The sequence below is a fragment of the Stenella coeruleoalba genome (genome assembly GCF_951394435.1).
Source record: "Stenella coeruleoalba genome assembly, chromosome: 10".
NCBI classification, from domain to species: domain Eukaryota; kingdom Metazoa; phylum Chordata; class Mammalia; order Artiodactyla; family Delphinidae; genus Stenella; species Stenella coeruleoalba.
The window spans coordinates 65,290,966-65,311,532 of record NC_137156.1 but is presented as its reverse complement, the minus strand read 5'-3'; the positions used below and the strand labels follow the sequence as shown (position 1 = coordinate 65,311,532).

Here is a 20,567-nt window from a genome sequence, read left to right as displayed (position 1 = left end):
GTTTATATGGGTTATATCTATCAATATTTTTCAAATTAGATATTACAACTGAGAGACTTTAAAAAAGTATTCGTTAGGGCTTCCCTAGTGGCGCAGTGGTTGGGAGTCCGCCTGCCGATGTAGGGGACACGGGTTCTTGCCCCGGTCCGGGAAGATCCCACATGCCGCGGAGCAGCTGGGCCCGTGAGCCATCGCCATTGAGCCAGCGCGTCCGGAGCCTGTGCTCCGCAGCAGGAGAGGCCACAGCAGCGAGAGGCCCGCGTAACGCAAACAAACAAAAAAAACCCTACTTTTTTCCGAAAGGGTAAGAAATGTAAGGAGAAACACAGCCTTTTAAAGTTTATTTTAGAACTGAAATAAATTAATCCTATGAAATCTTACTGTTTTAAAAATATTTTTACTAATTTTTTAAAAGTTTTAAAAATAAATATTTTTTTTATTTATTTGTGGCTGCGTTGGGTCTTCACTGCTGCGCCAGACTTTCTGTAGTTGTGGTGAGCGAGGGCTACTCTTCATTGTGGCGTGCGGGCTTCTCATTGCGTTGGCTTCTCTTGTTGCGGAGCATGACCTCTAGGCGCGCGCGGGCTTCAGTAGTTGTGGCACGTGGGCTCAGTAGTTGTGGCTCTCAGGCTGTGGAGCGCAGACTCAGTAGCTGTGGCGCACGGGCTTAGTTGCTCCGTGGCATGTGGGATCTTCTCGGACCAGGGATCAAACCCATGTCCCCTGCGTTGGCATGCGGATTCTTATCCACTGCACTTTTACTAATTTTTTAAAAAATAAATTTATTTATTTATTTATGGCTGCACTGGGCCCCCGTTGCTGCGCGCGGGCTCACTTCAGCCGCGGTGCTACTCTTTGTTGCGGTACGCGGGCCTCTCATTGCGGTGGCCTCTCCCGCCGCGGAACACTGGGCTCCAGGTGTGCGGACTTCAGCAATCGTGGCACGTGGGCTCAGCAGTTGTGGCTCGCGGACTCTAGAGCACAGGCTCAGCAGTTGTGGTGCACGGGCCCAGTTGCTCCGCGGCATGTGGGATCCTCCCAGACCAGGGCTCGAACCCGCGTCCCCTGCACCGGCAGGCGGACTCCCAACCACTGTGCCACTAGGGAAGTCCCACTTTTACTAATTTTAAGAGCTATTTATTTCTCCAAGTTTTTGTTTCCAAAGAGAATTATTAAGCATATATTCTATTAAAACATCAGGGACCTGGTAGATATCAAACCAACAGAGAATCTTCTTTTCTTTTTTTTAACTGAAGTATAGTTGATTTACAGTGTTGTGTTAGTTGCCAGCATACAGCACAGTGATTCAGTTTATACATATGTGTATATATGTGTGTTTGTGTGTATATATATATGTGTGTGTGTGTGTATATATATATATATATACACACATACATACACACGGCTATATATTCTTTTTCAGATTCTTTTCCCTTATAGTTTATTACAAAATACTAAGTATAGCTCCCTGTGCTATACAGTAGTGTGTATATGTTAATCCCAACCTCCTAATTTATCCCGCCCCCGCTTCCCCTTTATTTATCCAAGTTTTTACCACTTTTTCTTCTTCCCTCCTCCATATGCTTGTGAACCTTCCTAGTGACACCGTGGTTTGTTCTTTGATTCATTGTAATTTTTCTGGCTTAAGCAAATGACCAGTACTTCCTGCTGAGTACTTTTGTGCATATTATATCTTGCCAGGTTTTGGGGGGATATAAAAATGAATGGATAGATCAAAGGTCTTAAAATTTAATTTTAGAATTAAAATAAATAAAAAATAAAATAATAAATAAATAATTAATAATTAATTATAATAAATAAATTAACAATAAAATAAATAAATAAATAATAAAAATAATATAATAAAATAAATAAATTAATAATAATTAATAATTTAATAAATAAATAAAAATAAAATAAAATTAAAAGGTCTTAAAACTTAATTTTAGAACTAAAATTAAAATTTAAAAATTATATAGCACAACCCTATTGTGTTTCATGTTTTTTGTGTGGATTTGTTTTGTTTTGGTTTGGTGTTTTACTATAGATGAATGGTTTGTGGTTCTAAAAGTCTCAAGGTCACACCCAAAGTTAAGTGACAGAGCCAGGACTGGAATCTAGATTTCCTGATTTGCAGTCCAGTTTTCTTTCTTTAATATCATATTTCTTTCTGATTTAGATTTTTAGCATGTGAAGAAACCTTTAGACAGCTCTAGGCAAAATACATATTTCTTACTTTTTACACTTTTCCTCAATTAAAGGAACTGGGCATTGCATTTTCATCTTTGTTGGCTGCCTACAGCTAGTTTTTTTTTTTTTTTTAAACATGTAAAGCTTTTAGAATAACATATTTGGCTCAAAAGTCTCTTTCTTCTCTCTTGCTTTTCTCACCTTCCCCTTTTTTCTCTCTTCCTCTACCTCTCTTCCTCCCTTTTTTCCATTCTTCCTTCTCTCCCTCTGTCGTCCCTGCCCCCTCTTTGGCTTCATTCTCAGGCAGATTCAAGGTGGGAAGAATGATTACTGGCAGCCCAGGTGTAGTGTAGCCTTATGGCTCAAGTTCTAAAATGTCTGTATATCAGATTTCCCCAAAGGACTTCGGGTCTGCCTGAATTACAAGTATACTCGTTTGGCCAGGAAAGCAAAGTACCACGATGGACAGCCATACCAGGATCACCTTGAAGGGACTGGGGTGGTTCCCTTTAGATGGGATACAGGCAGACAACTCTTGGATGCCACTCTGTTTGGCCTTTGACACCCTAGCTATTCTCTAGCTGCCCTCTATGGAGAACTGCTGCCCCCAGTAAGTGTGTTCCAGCTAAATTGGTGTGCTCCTTACTTTCCCGTTCTTGCCCGTGGTCTTAACTCATATTTTCCTCTGCTGGATATCTTCTCCACTTTGTCTCTTTCTCAGTCTCCCAGCTCCATTTAATTATATCCTCCTGACTATCCTTCCAGATCCAGTTAAATTCTAATCTCCTGTGGAAGATATTCCAGATCATCCCGTGACCATATTATGTGACCTTTAAACTCCGGTAGCAGCACTTAGTACGTGTTATTGTAGACACTTATCCTATGTGACCCATTATAGTTGTGGGACTATCATGTTCTTCATAGTTTTCTAAGCACTTTCACATATCCTCCCTCAGCCTTATGAAGTAAGTAAGGCAGGTACCAGATGTGAAAACTGAGGCTTGCAGAGATTTGCATTGTTGGGTATATCTTAAACCCTCAGCTAGACTAATACTTGCTGCTCGGTTTTCATAGTGCCCAAGTACAGTGTAATGGTGATGATAGTGATCAGTGTCCGTGAGAGCAGGACTTTTCACCATTTGGTTTGCTGCTGTATCACTAATACCTAGAACAGTGACTGGCACATAGCAGGTGCTTAAATAGATAATTGAATGAGATATGGTTTAAACTTCAGGGGCTTGGACTGGGTGATCTCCTAGGTGCCTTCTTCTCTAAAATTCTAAGGTTGCCGCTGGGGCAGGGGATGGGGGACAGATTTGGAAAGAGCCAAGGACATGAAATAGAAGCGGTCACAGATTTGGTTTTTTTTGTTAGTAATATGCAAATTATGACCACTAATACTGTTTATAAGAAATCTATCTGTCAATTAATAGTTCAGAGTAAAATAATTCTTATTGGTGCTTCTTGTTTTTCTATTTCTTTTTTTGAACTCCCTATAAATAACCCAAATCATGTACACCAGCAGTGTACAGCAGATAGGGAAAGAGATCAAAAAGTATTGAGGGCTTCCCTGGTGGCACAGTGGTTGAGAGTCCGCCTGCCGATGCAGGGGACACGGGTTCGTGCCCGGGTCCGGGAAGATCCCACATGCCATGGAGCGGCTGGGCCCGTGAGCCATGGCCGCTGAGCCTGCGCATCCAGAGCCCGTGCTCCGCAACGGGAGAGGCCACAACAGTGAGAGGCCCGCGTACTGCAAAAAACAAAACAAAAACAAAAAGTATTGAAAAGGTGGGAAGTTTGCCTGGGGAAAACTGAAGTGAAGAACCTCAATCTCTGTTTTTTTTGAATATTTCATATTTCTTGGTGCTGTTAATTCAGAGCTGCGTAATCACCAGTTGATTCGTTCTTGCTGTCTTATTGCTCTCCTGAGGATTTTGTCTTTCGTTTCCGTCAGCCTTGCGACTTTTTCTCCAGCACCATCTAAAAATCAGAATGTGGCAGATATCAAATTGGCCCTATATATCTGCTGAAATAATGATGATTACATATAAGCTACTACAGAATATTAAATCACACAGTTAACCCAGTTGGACTATAGTCAGCTCTGGAGAACTTCCTTGTGTTGAAATGCCATTTAAAGTTGGCTCTCTTAAAGCCAAAGGAGGGACAGAAAAGAGAAAGAATCCTGGGGAGAGACCAAAAGGGGGAGGGAGGGAGTGCTTTGAGGGGATGGAGAGGTTGCATTTCAGCCTCTGGAGGTCTTAGACATGAGTTTGCCAGGGCCACATTGCAGGATGTTTTAATTCCCTTCTGGTAGTAGATGCCATAGCTGAGCTGTATTGCTGAGTTTTCCTCTAATCCCTGTCCCCAGGTTGTACCATAACTAATGGTGTATTTACTTCTGTACCTTTGTCATTTATTGATAGTTGACCTAGGGAATAGCTATGTGTGGAACATCCTCTACATCCATTGTAAACTGTTACTGATGAAAGATGATTATGATGATCAGTTTCCATCTTAAAAAGATATTCATGACAGATACTGCCTGATTTTAGAAAAAGTCTCTCCTGAAGAATTGATTTGCTTCCTTCTCTTATAACTTATAGCAGAAGTTTCTTAGTTGTGTGCAGGTCTGGAGGCCTGGAACGTTCAGAGAAGAGCAACTGCTAGAGGCTCTCTTTGACAGGTAGAACTTGGGAGGCTTTGTCATGTACAGTCTACCTTCAGCAGATAAGTTTCTCAGAGATTAGGCATTTCACTTATATAAGAAGAGTTTTAATTATACAATTATAATTGAAATATCTTAAGTAAAAATACAGTATATTATCCCCCTTCCATTCTTGCAGGCATGGAAGATAACTTAAAGTCCACAGATTTATTATGCTTAAGTAAAAATGTTTAGAGAAAAAAAAATGGCCTCAGATATCTAACATTCTCTTGGGATGTGTTCCTGAAGGAACATTTCAGGGAATGTAATCTAGGATAAATTTTTTGTTTCATTCCTCTTCCTCCTCTTTCCTCAAATGCTTCAGGTAGTTGAAATTAGATTTAGGTGATTCTATGAAACATGAAAATAAAGGACAATCATGAAGGAGAAAATTTGTACCTCAAGGCAACCTGATGAGTTAGCTAGTAATAAAGGAGGGACAGTTCTGCCACTTACCCTCGAAGTTTGTCTTGAGATTAGCAGCAGGTATCTGGATCTTTTTGAAGTACCCTGTGGTTGAGCCTTCTCCTTTTCCCAGGTACATCTTTTTAAAGTCCTAGTCTTTTTTCCAGAAGCAGGGCAGTAGGGAAACTTCAACCGTGTTCGTACTGTAGCTATTCAGCCTTTCAAAACTTCTTTCCTCACTCACTTCCATACCCTTCTCCACAAAAATTCATAGCCCCCAACAAGGGAAGTATATACTAAAGGCACATACCTGGGAGTCCTAGATTTTTTTTTTTAACCACTTTATTGAGATATAATTTACATATATAAAATTCACCCATTGTAAATTTACAGAGTTGTGCATTCATCACCACAATCCATTTTTCAGAAATTTTTTTTACCACCCTTAAAGTTATCTTGAGTCCATGTACACTCAATCCCCATCTCTATTTACAGTCTAGGCAACCAATGATTTGCTTCTTATCTTTATAGTCATCTTTTCTAGAAAACTCATATAAACAGAATCATACAGCATATAGTCTTTCATGTCGTGCTTTTCTCACTTAGCTTATTAATGCTTGTAAAGTTCATCCATCTATGTTGAGGTGTTTATCAGTATTTCATTCCCGTTTACAGCTGAACAGTATTCCAATATATGTACCATATTTTGTTTATCCATTCATCAGTTGATGAATTTGGGGTTTGTTTCCAGTCTTTAGCTATTATGAATAACATGGCTGTGAGCATTCATATATTGTCTTTGTATAGATATTTGTTTTCATTTCTCTCGGGTAGACACCTAGGAGTGGAATTGCTGGGTCATGTGATAAGTCTAAGTTTAACATTTTAAGAAACTGTCAAAGTCTAGATGTAAACTCTTACATTTTTCAGCAAGAGTGCCAAGATAAGTTAATGGGGGAAGCACAGTCTTTTCAAGAAATGGTGCTGGGAAAACTGGATAGCTGTATGCAAAGGAGTGAAGTTAAGACCCCTACCTAACACCATATAAAAAATTAACCCAACATGGATCATATACGTGTATGTAAGAGGTAAAACTATAAGACTCTTACAAGAAAACATGGGCATAAATCTTTGTAACCTTAGATTAGTCAGTGGTTTCTTAGATACGACACTGAAAGCACAGATGACCGAAAAAGTACATAAACTGGACTTCATTGAAATTAAGAACTTTTGTGTTGCAAGGACATCATCAAGAAAGTGAATCTTACATTTCGATAATGAAAAAACCAAGTAGCTTAATTTAAAATTGGGTAAATTATTTGAATAAACCTTTCTTTGGGGAAGAAAAACATAAAAGTGACCTTAGATAAGCACATGAAGTAATGCATAACATCATTAGTCATCAGGGAAATGCAAATCAAAACCATGATGAGGTACCACTTCACACCCATATCTAGAATGGCTAAAATAAAAAAAGATAATAGCAGGTGTTGGTGAAGATGTGGAGAAATTGAAACCCTCAGACATTACTGGTGAGATTATAAACTGGTACAGCCATTTATATACATTTATGGAAAAGTTTGGCAGATCCTCAAAATGTTAAACATAGAATTGCTGTATCACCTAGCAGTTCAACTGCTGAGCATATATACCCAATAGAATTGAAAACGTATGTCCACACAAAAACCGGTACTTGAATGTTCATAGCAGCATTATTTACAAAAGCCAAAAATAATCAGATGTCAATAGTGGTACCTTTTAACTTTTGTTTCCTGTTTCTATTTGAAGGGTCTCCAACTGAATTCCTTGAAGAGAAAATGGCCTACCAGGGATATCAGAACAGCCAGAACTGGCCAGAAAATACAAACTTTTGCTTTGAACCCGAGCAAGTGGTGAATCCTATCCAGACTGGTAAGTGCAAGGCTTGCTTGTGACTGCTGAATGTGAACTATGACATAAACATGGAAAAGCCACAATCACCACTATTTAAGCTGTTTTCCAAAGCAACTGCAACATTTTATATTCCCACCAGTAAATGAGATAAAACATTTCAGCCTAAATATAGCTTGTAAAGCACAAACAAGGTATAATTATTTCCCCTGAACATTTAGTTGACCCTTTCTCCTTTCTATTTATCCCTTCTTCTGAGGCAGGTACCCCTTTGTTTTCTCCCCTTCAAAACCTGTTTTGAGTAAAAAGCTGAAATTCATATTCATTGAGGACTAAATGATCAATAGTACCTTAGAACCTTAGTTCTTCCAAAAGGAATTATTATAGTACTAATAGCACCATTTGTCAAATGCCTATTTTGTGCCAGGCACAGTACTAGAGCCTCAATATACATATTATCTGCGTTTCTTACCTAACTCTGCCAAGTATATATTATCCTCATTTGACAAAAAAAAAGAAAACTAAAACTTATACCCAATTTGTATAAAATTCTAACTAATTTATAGAGACAAAAAAAAGCCTATCTATAGTTGCCTAGAGTTGGAAGTGGTGGGAGGGATGGACTGCAGAAGCACCTCAAAGCAGTAGTTGATACCTCCATGTCAGAGTTAATGAGGTTGAGAGTTCAAGTTATTTGTTTCCACTTATATATGGTTTCTTTTTTGCTATCTAACTTAAAAGGTGCCCATAACTGGTTCCAGATGTTCTAGTACTTGATGTTCTGTACCACTGTCCAGTCATGAGCTGTCCCAGATATACATAATTTTTGAAGAAAGCTTTAATGAGATGTAATTCACATACCATACAATTCACCCATTTAAAATGTACAATTGAGTGGATTTTATTATATTTGCATATATGTACAGCCATCACCAGAGTCCATTTTAGAATATTTTTTGTCACCTCATAAAGAAACTCAGTACTCCTTAGATTTCACTCCCATCTCCTTATCCACCCCAGCCCTAAGCAACTACTAAATCTACTTTCTGTCGCTATAAATTTACCTATTCAGGACATTTCGTATGAATGGAATCATCATGTTAATATGTGGTCTTTTGTGGCTGGCTTTTTTCATTTGGCCCAGTGTTTTCAAGGTACATGCATTTTTTGGCATGGATTAGAACTTCATTCTTTAAATGGGCATGTAATATTTTGTATGGATACACTGCATTTTGTTTATTCATCAGTTGATGGACATTTGGGTTGGTCTCCCCCTTTTTTCCCCCAACTATTGTAAATAATGCTTTCTAAAGCATTCGTGTACAAGATTTTGTGTAGATGAAGGAATGTAACCTGGATTGGAATTGCTGATCATATGGTAACTCTGTTTAATCATTTGTGGAATTGCCAAGCTGTTTTCCAAAGCAACTGCAACATTTTATATTCCCATCAGTAACCTATGAGGTTTGTAATCACTACATCCTTGACAACACTTGTTTTCCCTTTTTAAACAATTATAGTAACCTAATGGGTGTGAAATGGTATCTTGTGGTGATTTTGATTTGCATTTTCCTAATGGCTGATGATGTTGATTATCTTTTTATCTTTTCATGTGCTTATTGGCTATTTGTATATCTTCCTTGGAGAAATGTGTATTCAGATCCTTTGACCATTTTCTAATTGGTTGATCTTTTTGTTGTGCTGTAAGAATTCTTTATATTTCACATACTAGACGCTTATCAGATTTATGATTTGCAACTATTTTCTCCCAATTTGTGGGTTATCTTCTGATTTTCTTGGTAGTGTCCGTGGAGCACAAAAGTTTTTAATAATTAATTAATTAAATTTATTTATTTTTGGCTGCGTTGGGTCTTTGTTGCTGCACATGGGCCTTCTCCAGCTGCGGCAAGCAGGGGCTGCGCCTCACTGCGGTATGCAGGCCTTTCATTGCGGTGGCTTCTCCCGTTGCAGAGCATGGGCTCCAGGTGCATGGGCCTCAGTAGGTGTGGCACATGGGCTCAGTAGTTGTGGCACATGGGCTCAGCTGCTCCGCGGGACGTGGGATCCTCCCGGACCAGGGCTCCAACCCATGTCCCCTGCATCGACAGGCGGATTCTCAACCACTGTGCCAGCAGGGAAGCCCAGTTTTTAATTTTGATGATGTCCACTTTATCTAGTTTTTCTTTTGTTGCTCAAGGTTTGGTGTCATATCTAAGGCTCCATCGCCAAATCTGAGGTCATGAAGATTTATCCTTATGTTTTCTTCTAAAAATTGTATATAGTTTTAGCTCTTATATTGAGGTCTTTGATCCACTGTGGGTTAATTTTTGTGTATGGTGAAAGGTGTAGGGGTCCAGATTCATTGTTCTTCATGTGGATATCCAGTTGTCCCAGCTCCATTGTTTGAAAAGTCTATTCTTTCCCCATTGAATTGTCTTGGCACCCTTGTTGAAAATTTGTTGACCATAGATACACAGTTTTGTTTCTCAGCTCTTAGTTCTGTTCCATTGTTCTGTATGTCTGTCCTTATGCCAGTACTACACTGTCATGATTACTGTTGCTTTGTGGTAAGTTTTGCAATTGAGTAGTATGAGTCTACCTACTTTGGTCTTCTTTTTTTTTTTTTTGCGGTACGCGGACCTCTCACTCTTGTGGCCTCTCCCGTTGCGGAGCACGGGCTCCAGACGCGCAGGCTTAGCGGCCATGGCTCACAGGCCCAGCCACTCCGCGGCATGTGGGATCTTCCCAGACCGGGGCACGAACCCATGTCCCCTGCGTCGGCAGGCGGACTCTGAACCACTGAGCCACCAGGGAAGCCCTGGTCTTCTTTTTGATGATTGTTTTGGCTATTTTGTATCCTTTGGAATTCCATATTAATTTTAGAGTCAGCTTGTGAATTTCTATAAAGAAATCAGCTGGAGGACTTCCCTGTGGCGCAGTGGTTAAGAATCTGTCTGGCAATTCAGGGGACATGGGTTCGATCCCTGGTCTGGGAAGATCCCACATGCCATGGAGCTACTAAGCCTGTGCACCACAACTACTGAGCCTGCGCTCTGGAGCCCGCGAGCCACAACTACTGAGCCCTCATGCCACAACTACTGAAGCCCACACACCTAAAGCCTGTGCTCTGCAAAAGAGAAGCCACCGCAATGAGAAGCCTGTGCACCGCTGCAAAGAGTAGACCCCGCTTGCTGCAACTAGAGAAAAACCGCAGGCAACAACGAAGACCCAATGCAGCCAAAAATAAATAAATAAATTAATTAATTAAAAGAAAAAGAAATCGGCTGGGATTTTTGGTAGGAATTGTGTTAAATCTGTAGATCAATTTGGGGAGTTTTGCCATCTCAACAATATTAAGTCTTCCAATCCTTAAACTTAGAATGTTTTTCCATGTGTTTATACCTTACTTCTTTCAGCAACATTTTGGTAGTTTTCAGAGTGTAAGTTTTATACTCCCTTTTGTAAAATTTATTCCTAATATTTTATTGTTCTTTATTCTTATGAATGGAATTGTTTTCTTTCATTTTCAGATTTTTCTGACTCTGAATTGGTTTTTGTATATTGATCTTGTATCTTCCAACCTTGCTGAACTCATTAGTTCTAATAGTTTTTTAGTTGATTCCGTAGGATTTTCTGCGTATAAGATCATGTCCTCTACAATAAAGTTTTACTTCTTCCTTTCTAATCAGGCTGCCTTTTATTTCTTGTCCTTGCTTAATTGTCCTGACTAGAACCTTCAGTACAATGTTAAATAGAAGTGGCAAGAGCAGACTTCCTTGTTTGTTCCTGGTCTTAGTTAGGGAAAGCATCCAGTCTTTTACCATTAAGCATGGTCTTAGCTGTGCGGTTTTTGTTGATGTCGTTTATCAGATTAAGGAAAATGCCTTCTATTCCTAATTTGTTGAGTGTTTGATTTATCGTGAAAGGGTGTTGGGTTTTGCCAAGTGATTTTTCTGCATCTATTGATGATCATGTGGTTTTATTTTTTTAATTCTGTTGTTATGTATGTATTCCATTAATTGATTTTTGGATGTTAAACCAATGTTGCATTCCTGAGATGGATCCCATTTGGTCATGGTATATAATGAGTTTTATATGCTGGCACATATGTAAACATTTGTTGAGGACTTTTGCATCCATGTTCAGAAAAGATACTGGTCAGTAGTTTTCCTTTCTTGAGATGTCTTTGTCTAGTTTTATATTAGTCTCATACAATGAGTTTGGAAGTATCCTCCTCTCTTTAATATTTTTGGAAGTGTTTGTGAAGAATTGATTTTCATTCTTCTTTAAATATTTGGTAGATTTCATCAGGGAAGCCATCTCAGCCAGGGCGTTTCTTTGTGAGTAGTTTTTAATTACTAATTCAGGGCGATGGCTCCAGTGATCCCCACCTCCTAGTATTCATACCCTTGTGTAGTCACCTTCCACATCGTACCATGCTTGGGCTATGTGACCAATAGAATAGATGGCAGAAATAATGGTATGCCATTTCTAAGATTAGATTACAAAAGACACTACAGTTTCTGTCTTGGTCACACTGGGTTTACTCACCCTGGCGATAGCTGCTGCTGTGGAGAGGCACACGTGGGGAGGAACAGAAGCCTCCAGTTAACAGCCATGTGAGTAAGCCATCATCATGTAGGCAGGTTCTCCAGCCCCAGTCAAGTCTCCAAATGATCACAGCCCTGGGCAGTACCTTCACTGCAGCCTTGTGAGAAACTGTAGTGGAGGTGGGGAAGAAATAGATTCTGGGAGACCTTTTTTTTTTCATTTTATTTATTTATTTTTTGGCTGTGTTGGGTCTTTGTTGCCGCACACGGGCTTTCTCTAGTTGCGGTGAGCGGGGGCTATTCCTCGTTGCGGTGTGCAGGCTTCTCATTGTGGTGGCTTCTCGTTGCGGAGCTCAGGCTTCAGTAGTTGTGGCATGCGGGCTCAGTAGTTGTGGCTCGTGGGCTCTAGAGCCCAGGCTCAGCAGTTGTGGTGCTCGGGCTTAGTTGCTCCGCGGCATGTAGGATCTTCCTGGACCAAGGCTCGAACCTGTGTCCCCTGCATTGGCAGGCAGATTCTTATCCACTGCGCCACCAGGGAAGCCCACTGGGGGACATTTTCAAGGTCAAGTCAGCTGGATTTCCTGACGACTTGGATGTGGTGTATGAAAGAGAAACCAAGGATGACTCCAGGGTTCTGGACCAAAAAGATAGAATGCCATCAGAGATGGGAAGACTGTAGGAGGAGTGATTTGGGAAACAGGTTACATTTTGGTTTTATTTTATACATTAAGTGTTGGCAGTTTGATACAGAAATCAGGAAATAAAGGGAGAGGTTGAGATGACTGGAGATACAAATTTGAGTGTCATCATCTTATAGATGGAATTTTAAACTGTGAGACTGGATGAGATCACTAAGAGAGGGAATGTATGTAGGTAGAGAAAGAAAAGGTCTTCCTCTGTCCCGCAACCACTCAGTTCTTTAGTGCTCAGCTTAAATATTTTTCAAGTGAAGACCTTCCTTGACTTGAACTAAAGTATATCGATCTCCTAAATGTTTTCAACCCTGATTTATACATCTTTGGGTTTTTAGAACACACAGGGTCTGCCATATCATATGCACCTAGTAAAATAGTAATGAATAATTGACAGAACTTTGTAGAAATCTTTGATTTTTACATGTGATTTAGCATTCTTCCCCTCCTAATGTGCGAACCATACAACAGTTATTCTCATTGCTGGTTTAAGTGTCCTGTTTTCCTTCAGTGGAAGTGTGAGAGGCAGAGCAAGCAGCAGGTACCCCAAACCAAGTTAAGACTGGGGAGAATGAAGCTTTCTAATCTGTCTAGATTCTAGCTCCTCTGCTGTTCTGAAGCAGCAGCACTGGGGCCTCCTCCAGCCCCAGCAGTTTCTCAGTTTCCTTTCTGCTCGTTCATATTCTGCAGTGCCGTGCGCTCCCCTAAGCCTGAAATCCCTTACTATAAGAGGGAGGGGCAGCTGCTTCAGAGCCACAGGAATGAACATTCACTTAAAGCCTGGACTTCAGTGCAGCTGCCTCTGACAATGGAAGTGCCTAAAGGGAATTAGCATTCCCTGAGAAACTAGTTAGAAATGCAGATTCTTAGGGCCCAGCAGTGTGTTTTTATAAACTTTCAGGCTAATTCAGATGTGTGTTGCATTTCGAGATGGCCTCCTTGGAGAGCAGAATTCTTGCTTGGCCTAAATGGCTTTGCTCTTTTTTCATGTAAGAAGGTGCAGAGTTTACCTGATGTTTTCAGTGCCTTTACTCATGCCAACTCCTGAGTCTAGAGTTCATTCTTTCCAGGTACCAGCAGTTCACCTTGTCTCATTCAGACAGCTTTTGAAATGCAGTTTTCTTCATGCTCTCCACAGGAGGTGAAAATGTCTCTTTTACTTGTTCTGTGTGTGTGTGTGTGTTTTTAATAACCTAAAATGAATGTCTGCTCTGTAAATACATATTGAAAGTTTATATTTGTACTCTCACCTCCTAATATATTATAGACTCGAGCATTAGTTGTAGTTTTAGTTTTATGTATTTGTTGGCTGTCTGATTTAGATAATTAAATCTTAGAGAATATGAGATTATGTATTTTTAACTTGTCACAAGTGAATTAATGAATATTTGATTCCCTACCACATTCAGTCACATATTATCTCAACATATTTAACGCACTGTTGACGACACACATGTAGCTAATCAGTATTCATCAGAGGATAAAAAGGAATGATAATCTTTCTAGTTGTGTTCAATGGGAATGAGTTTTAAATTCCTTCTTTATTCCAGATCCCTTTAAGATGCACCATGATGACAGCCTGGAAGATTTGCTCTTTCTCCCCAGTGGAACAACCAGTGCTTCAGCATCTGCAGAACAAAATGATCCCCTGAAGGACAGTTATGGTATGACTTCTCCAGCTGGATTTATTTCTTAACTCCATCAATTAATTTGGCTTTTCACCCATCACCTTTGAAGTGAATCACTAGGCAAAGTCATGTTTAGGGGCTCTGGCTCTGACAAGGCTCCTTCTAGATTAGTCACAGAGAATTCACAGTTGGGCTGCTCAGGTTCAGCTCACCTCCTCTCATGGGATCTTGAATCCTATATCCTAGGGCCAGGTTCTGTCTCCACATTTTTATTAGTTCATGGCCTTCTGCAAGTTATGTCCTCCCTAAACTTTGGTTTCTTTATAAAATGGGGCCACCACTTGTTCTTACCTTAAAGATGTGGTGTTGATGAAATAAAATTTATGTAAAAGTACTTCGCATAGTTTCTGGTACATGGTAAACTAAACGTTAAACAGATCTTAGTTATCAATTAGTAGTTTCCTCATTCCTGGTTTTGTATAACTTAACATGAATGTGGCCAAGGTACTGTAGGGCAGGCAAAACTTTACTTCTACCCATCTTTGGTGTTCAGTTGAGACTCTATAGACAGGTTAATAAGAAAAAAACAAATAGTTTATTAACGCATGCAACATACATCACATGGGAGGAAAGTAACTCAAAGGTGTAGCTTAGAAATTCAGTTTGGGACTTCCCTGGTGGCACAGTGGTTGAGAATCCACCTGCCAATGCAGGGCACATGGGTTCAAGCCCTGGTCTGGGAAGACCCCACATGCTGCAGAGCAGCTAAGCCCTTGCACCACAATCACTGACCCTGCGCTCTAGAGCCTGTGAGCCACAACTACTGAGCCCGCGTGGCAGAACTACCGAAGCCCATGTGCCTAGAGCTCATGCTTCGCAAGGAAAACCGGCGCACCTCAACAAAGAGTAGCCCCTGCTCGCTGCAACTAGAGAAAGTCCGCGTGCAGCAACGAAGATCCAACACAGTCAAAAATATATAAACAAAAAAACAAAATAAATAAATTTATTTTAAAAAAGAAAGAAATTCAGTTTGTGTAGCATCCTCAACAAAGAATATTAAATTTGTAGAGAAATGACAGGATAAAGGAAAGCAGTTTTACACTTCCAAGAGTCATACTTCGGGAAGGTAAGTATATGAGAGGGAACTAATGGAGTCAGGTTTGTTTGCATATTCTTGGTGCCCTCTCTGGCCTGATAAGTGTCTCTTGCCAGTGAAAGGAAAATTTATATCCTGCCTTCAGGCAGAAAGGGAGGAGCTTTTTCTCAATTTGTTGTTTGCTTAATTGCCTTCAGCTCAAAATTTTTATGTCAAAGGGGCATATTTTGGGGTAACATGTTCTGGTTTCCTTCAGTACCCATCATCAGTAAGTCCCACTTCAAATAATGCTTATAATTTTGTATTTGTAAAGATCCTGGCTAGTAGTTGTATGTTTCACTTATGCTTTTCTTTGGCCTGATGATCTCTTGCAAGAAGGATGTTAAATGAGTTGACTTTGATGCAATCCATCTAGTCTCCTGATTTGATTTTGGCTTTGACTCCTGTTTTTTCAGCTCACTACCTAGGCAGTCACTTAGTTGCATTGACTTCTTTCTTTACAGCATCTTTCTTCTCTTCCTTTCTGCTCCCTCTGCTTTACGCCATGCAAGCCCCTATCACTTCATACCTAGACCACCTCAGTGGTCGCCTATCAGACTTCCTGCTTTCCTTTAAAATTAATTCTGAATATACCTGATCATCTGACTCCCTGTTCTGTATTCATGTCTCATTTTTATGATTAAGACCTTAAGACAGCTCCCCCACACACACTTTTTTTCTCTAAGTTCTCTGGTTTTCTGGATTTTTTCTTCTACTGTTTGTTCTAATCCCATTTTCCCTCTCTGGTATACAAGATCTGTTTGAATCAGACTAATCTCATAGTCCCAGAAACATTCTTGTCCTGTTGGCATCCTCGTTCTTTTCTTTGCTCAGTGAGCTCTCCATCCTTGAAATTGACTACTCTCCCCTCTCTTCCTGCTCTTGCTTCTCCTCTGAAGCCTTCTGTGACTGTGCTGGTCTCATGGTTCTTTTGAAATTCTTATAGCATTTAGTCCATACTACACAGTTTACTTTATTTGATATATGTCTATCTTGCCTCTCTAGCTAAATTGTAATAATCTTGATGGCAAGGACCAGGCGATACTAAATCCCATGTGATATTAGGTCTGGCAGAGGACAGCATAATAATAATGCGTTTACATCTGTCTAGTTCTTAATAATTTACAAAGCATTTTCACAAAAGTGTCTTCTAATGTTGGAAAGGGTTGTATGTTAATCTCACTGTACAGATGAGGAATTGATTCACTGTCCCTTACTGTATGTTGCGTTCTGTTGGTTGTGATGTAGGAGCAAGAGCTCGTCCTTTGCTATTTTTTATTTATTTATTTTTTTAATATCTTTATTGGAGTATAATTGCTTTACAATGGTGTGTTAGTTTCTGCTTTATAACAAAGTGAATCAGCTATACAAATACATATATCCCCATATCTCCTCCCTCTTGCGTCTCCCTCCCACCCTCCCTATTCTTTGGTGTTTTTGAATCTTTGTAAAACATTGTAGAAGGTGGCCAGTCAGTGTCAATCAGCAGGGCAGCAGCCTAACAATTAGCCAAAACCTGGAGAATGTCAGCGGTTTTTACTTTAAAACTTTCTTGCTTTGTTTCTTGTTGGTCCTTTTGGCCTATGTCTTTATGGCAATATATAAAGCTGGTTTTAAATATCAAATGTCTTTTTTCCCCAGTGTTGACTGAGTCTGAAGAATGTATTTGTGTTTCAATATTAGGTGTGTTTCCCTGTGACGCATTTGCTCCTGCAGCTGTTGTTCCTCAGGGGTGGCCTGTGGAAGCTCCAAACCCTCCACATTCAGAATCCTTCATTTCCCCTGAGGCCATTACACAGCCTCTGCAGCCTACAGCAGGTACATTGTTAGGATCCCTGTTTATCACTTCATAGTTACAGTATCAATAATCAATATAAAGCATCAAACATTTTTGAGCCTTGTGCAGCAGTATAGTTAGGTAAAATTTTCACAACTGTCACAGATGTTTTTAAATTTAAATTACTGATTTCAAAGCTGGAGGAATTAAGTTGTAGTTGAAATACAACACTTAGGGCCAGTGGGCAAAGACAATCCCTCTGTAATTCAGGGCAGATTTAGAACTCTGGGGGGTTTTCTTGATGTCCCACAGGTTCCCTTTCTGACACTAATTGTGTAACCTGTGTTGATTTTTTTGGACCTGTGTTTTTTTCTCTCCTTTGCCTTTCCTCCTCCACTCTTTGTTCTGCCAGTATTCTATTCTTCTAAGTATTAGGACTGTCGAAGAGTAGGCACAAATGCATTAAGTGGACAGCTTTTTAGTTATGTTTAGGATGTTATGGTCACAAAAGCTAGATACTCTTGTGCCCTAAGAAAGTAAATTTTGAATGAAGAGCTATGAGCAGACAATGATGGATCCTAAATGTCCAATTTATTTCCCTTAGAGCCTGCTAAGGAGGTAGAAATGGCATCAGCAGAAGAGAGAGCACCAGCAAAAGCAATGGAAATGGTGATGGGACTGAAGGCTGCTAACATGGCACCATCTCGAGAATCAGAGATGGTCCTGGCCAAGGATGTGGCGCCAGCCACAGAAACAGAGGTGGCCTTGGCTAAAGACACGGAACCACCTACCGAACCAGATGTGGCCCTGGCCAAGGACATGGAATCATCCATCGAGCCAGATATGGCCTTAGTCAAGGACGTGGTACTACCCCTAGAAACAGAGGCAACCCCAGTTAAGGACAATGTATTGCCCACAGAAACAGATGTGTCTTTGGCCAAGGACATGGTACTGCCCACAGAAACAGAGGTAACCCCAGCCAAGGACATACTACTATTCAAAGAAGCAGAGAGGACACCACCTGTAAAAATGGATTTGGCCCCAGCTGAGGGTATGGTACCACCTACAGACCGAGAGGCGGCCCCACCCAAGGGTGTAGCATCACTTTCAGAAATAGAGGTGCCACTGGATGAGGACGTTGTGTCATCCACAGAAATATCCTCAGCCAAGGAGGTAGCCTTGTCCTCAGAAACAGAGGTGGCCCTGACTGGGGATATGGTACTACCCCCAGAAACAGAGGTGGCCCTAGTCAAGGACATGGCTGCACCTCCAGAAACAGAAGTCACCCCAGTCAAGGACATGACTCCACCCCCAGAAGTAGAGATGGCCCTCAGCAAGGACGTGGCTCCACCTCAAGAAACAGAGGTGGTCCTGGGCAAGGACGTGGTTTCATCTCCAGAAACAGAGATGGCCCTGGGCAAGAATGTGGCTCCACCCCTACAAACGGAGGTGACCCTGGCCAACAATGTGGCTCCAGCCAAGGATGTTGCAGCATCCTCAGAAGCAGAGGTGGCACCAGTTCCTGTTAAGGACATGGAAACTGCACGGACGCAGGAAGAAACAAGTGAGGATTCCCAGTTAGAATCTCTCCAGGATGAAGGACAGTCAGCTGTACCTCCTCTCATGATATCAGCAGGTATGGGCTTATGCTTACTTGCAGTATTTGTGTACAAGGGTGTAGCCTCCAGAAGGGTAAGGGACAAACGTCATGCCAGGTAAAATAAAGACAGTCACACTGTACTTCGCAAGTCTAAACACATTCCTGCTCCCCTGAACAGTTCTTTCTCACCTTTGCCCTCCTCCAACCGCCAACACCTTCTCCATCCTTGTTCTCTGCTCATCTTCCTGTTTTTCTTATAGATGATTGAAGCAATAAAAGAGAACATTCACAAACTTCCACTCACTCGTCTACCTAACTACTTGTATCTTTATCCATAGACTCTGCCTTCCCTGCTGTTGCCATCAGCAAACAGTCCCTGCTCCTAGTCATGAGGGGCAGCATCTTTGTCTTGCACTAGATCCTGTCTTCTCTTGTCTACTTACACACATTGCCCTGGCCATTCTCTTTTCTTGCCTCGCACCATGTTTTTCCCCCTTTACATTGGATCATTCCCACCACTGTAAAAACATTTGTTATTTTTCCCTTCTTTTTAAAAAAAAACCCAACCCTCCCAGCTCCCGCTTTCCTCCCCCTTCCAACTGCCACTCCATTTCTCTCCTGCCCTAATAGGAGCGTCCCTCATTCCTCAAAAACTGTGTCCATTTCCAATTTCTGGAAGGTGGAGAAGTAGCTGAAATGGTGCTTCTCTGAAACCTGTGTGGTTTTTACTTTTACCTTTAGAAGCAGTCACAGCCATGGGCCAAAAGCACAACTTGCCAACAGATGAGGATTCTGTGTCAGAGGAACTAGAGCAAAAGAAACCGTTCAGTAGTCAACCTTCTGAACTTCCTTCAGAGACCTCAGGTATGTCAGGAAAACAAAGTGGCCTGTTTGAAAACGCTTAAACTGGGAAAGATGGGGAGATGGTGGAAGACATTGTTCCTGGTTATAAGGTGGTGATCAGCAGGACCGTTTACAAAGTCAGCTCTCTTTCTTAAACAGATTTCAGTGAGCTTTACACATTTTTAATGGTAAGCCAGAAGCACATGCACATGATTATCAACTTAGTGATTCTCTGCCTCCTTTTCTGTGATTGTGGTGAGATCGTGAACTTCAGGGCAGGGACCAAGATTTGCTACACTTGGAATCTCTACTGCTTTGAACACTGTCTGGCACCAAGTGGGAGCTAAATAAATGTATGATTTTTAAAAATGTTGTTTTAGTGACTCAACATATCATTAAAGATTTCTCAAGTCCTTATTGTGTATACACCATGCTAAGGCACACAGATACTTAGGCCTGGGTCCTGGTCCTTTTCTAGCCTGGATGGTGAGAGAAGTTCCCAGGCGTGAACTCTGAAACCAAAGATTTATATAATAATTGAATTAAATAGTATTAGAGATGGCACCAAATAGCTGCTGATTAATTGCCATGTTAAATGTTATAAATGCTGTGGGTTGCTAAAGCCTAGCAATTTTTCAGGAAAAACAATAATTGGCCTGAGGTATTAAGTAAAGGGTAGGATTTGGAGGACATTGGAGGGATAAAGATAAGGACAAAAGTTACTATTTGAATATTTTAATATTCTGTGAGGTCATTTATTGCATCAAACTTGCCAAGAGTTGTCCTAGACCTGCTCTCACCGGGTCTCTTTCCAGGATCTTGGATCCATACTGCATTCATTGACTTAGAGGCAGGAGGTTGGACTAAGTGACTTCCTGAAACTTTTCCAAGGGTGCTCATCCTAATTGTTTTAATTTATTATCCTATACTTGGCATTATGTATATATCTCTGTCTTTTGGGAAGTACCTTTAGCGACAGAACATTGAAATCTAGCACATTTGTGTTTCAAAGTAGGAGGCTCTTGTTCTGAAATAATGTGACTTTTTCTCTGGACAAAATACTAATTCAGTATCTTTTCTTTTTCTCTTTCTTTTTTTTTTTAAAAGTAGTATAATTCTGTCCTTCTGGTCTGTTTAACAAGTAATCGGT

At 40.6% G+C, this 20,567-nt stretch overlaps 1 protein-coding gene across 13 annotated transcripts in view; it reads left to right on the top strand.

Moving 5' to 3' along the window:
* The window catches only part of LOC307192700 (microtubule-associated protein 4-like), a 169,630-nt gene that overhangs the window by 103,915 nt on the left and 45,148 nt on the right, over positions 1-20,567 (top strand). For 9 of the 13 annotated variants that reach the window (XM_079933970.1, XM_079933960.1, XM_079933969.1 and 6 more), the window contains exons 4-8: positions 7,091-7,213; positions 13,985-14,098; positions 16,881-17,015; positions 17,579-18,610; positions 19,316-19,438. In XM_079933970.1, the coding sequence (XP_079790096.1) occupies positions 7,091-7,213; positions 13,985-14,098; positions 16,881-17,015; positions 17,579-18,610; positions 19,316-19,438 (1,527 nt within the window). The remainder of the gene's footprint in view (positions 1-7,090; positions 7,214-13,984; positions 14,099-16,880; positions 17,016-17,578; positions 18,611-19,315; positions 19,439-20,567) is intronic. The other 4 variants (XM_079933961.1, XM_079933963.1, XM_079933962.1 and 1 more) reach the window with 2 other exon arrangements.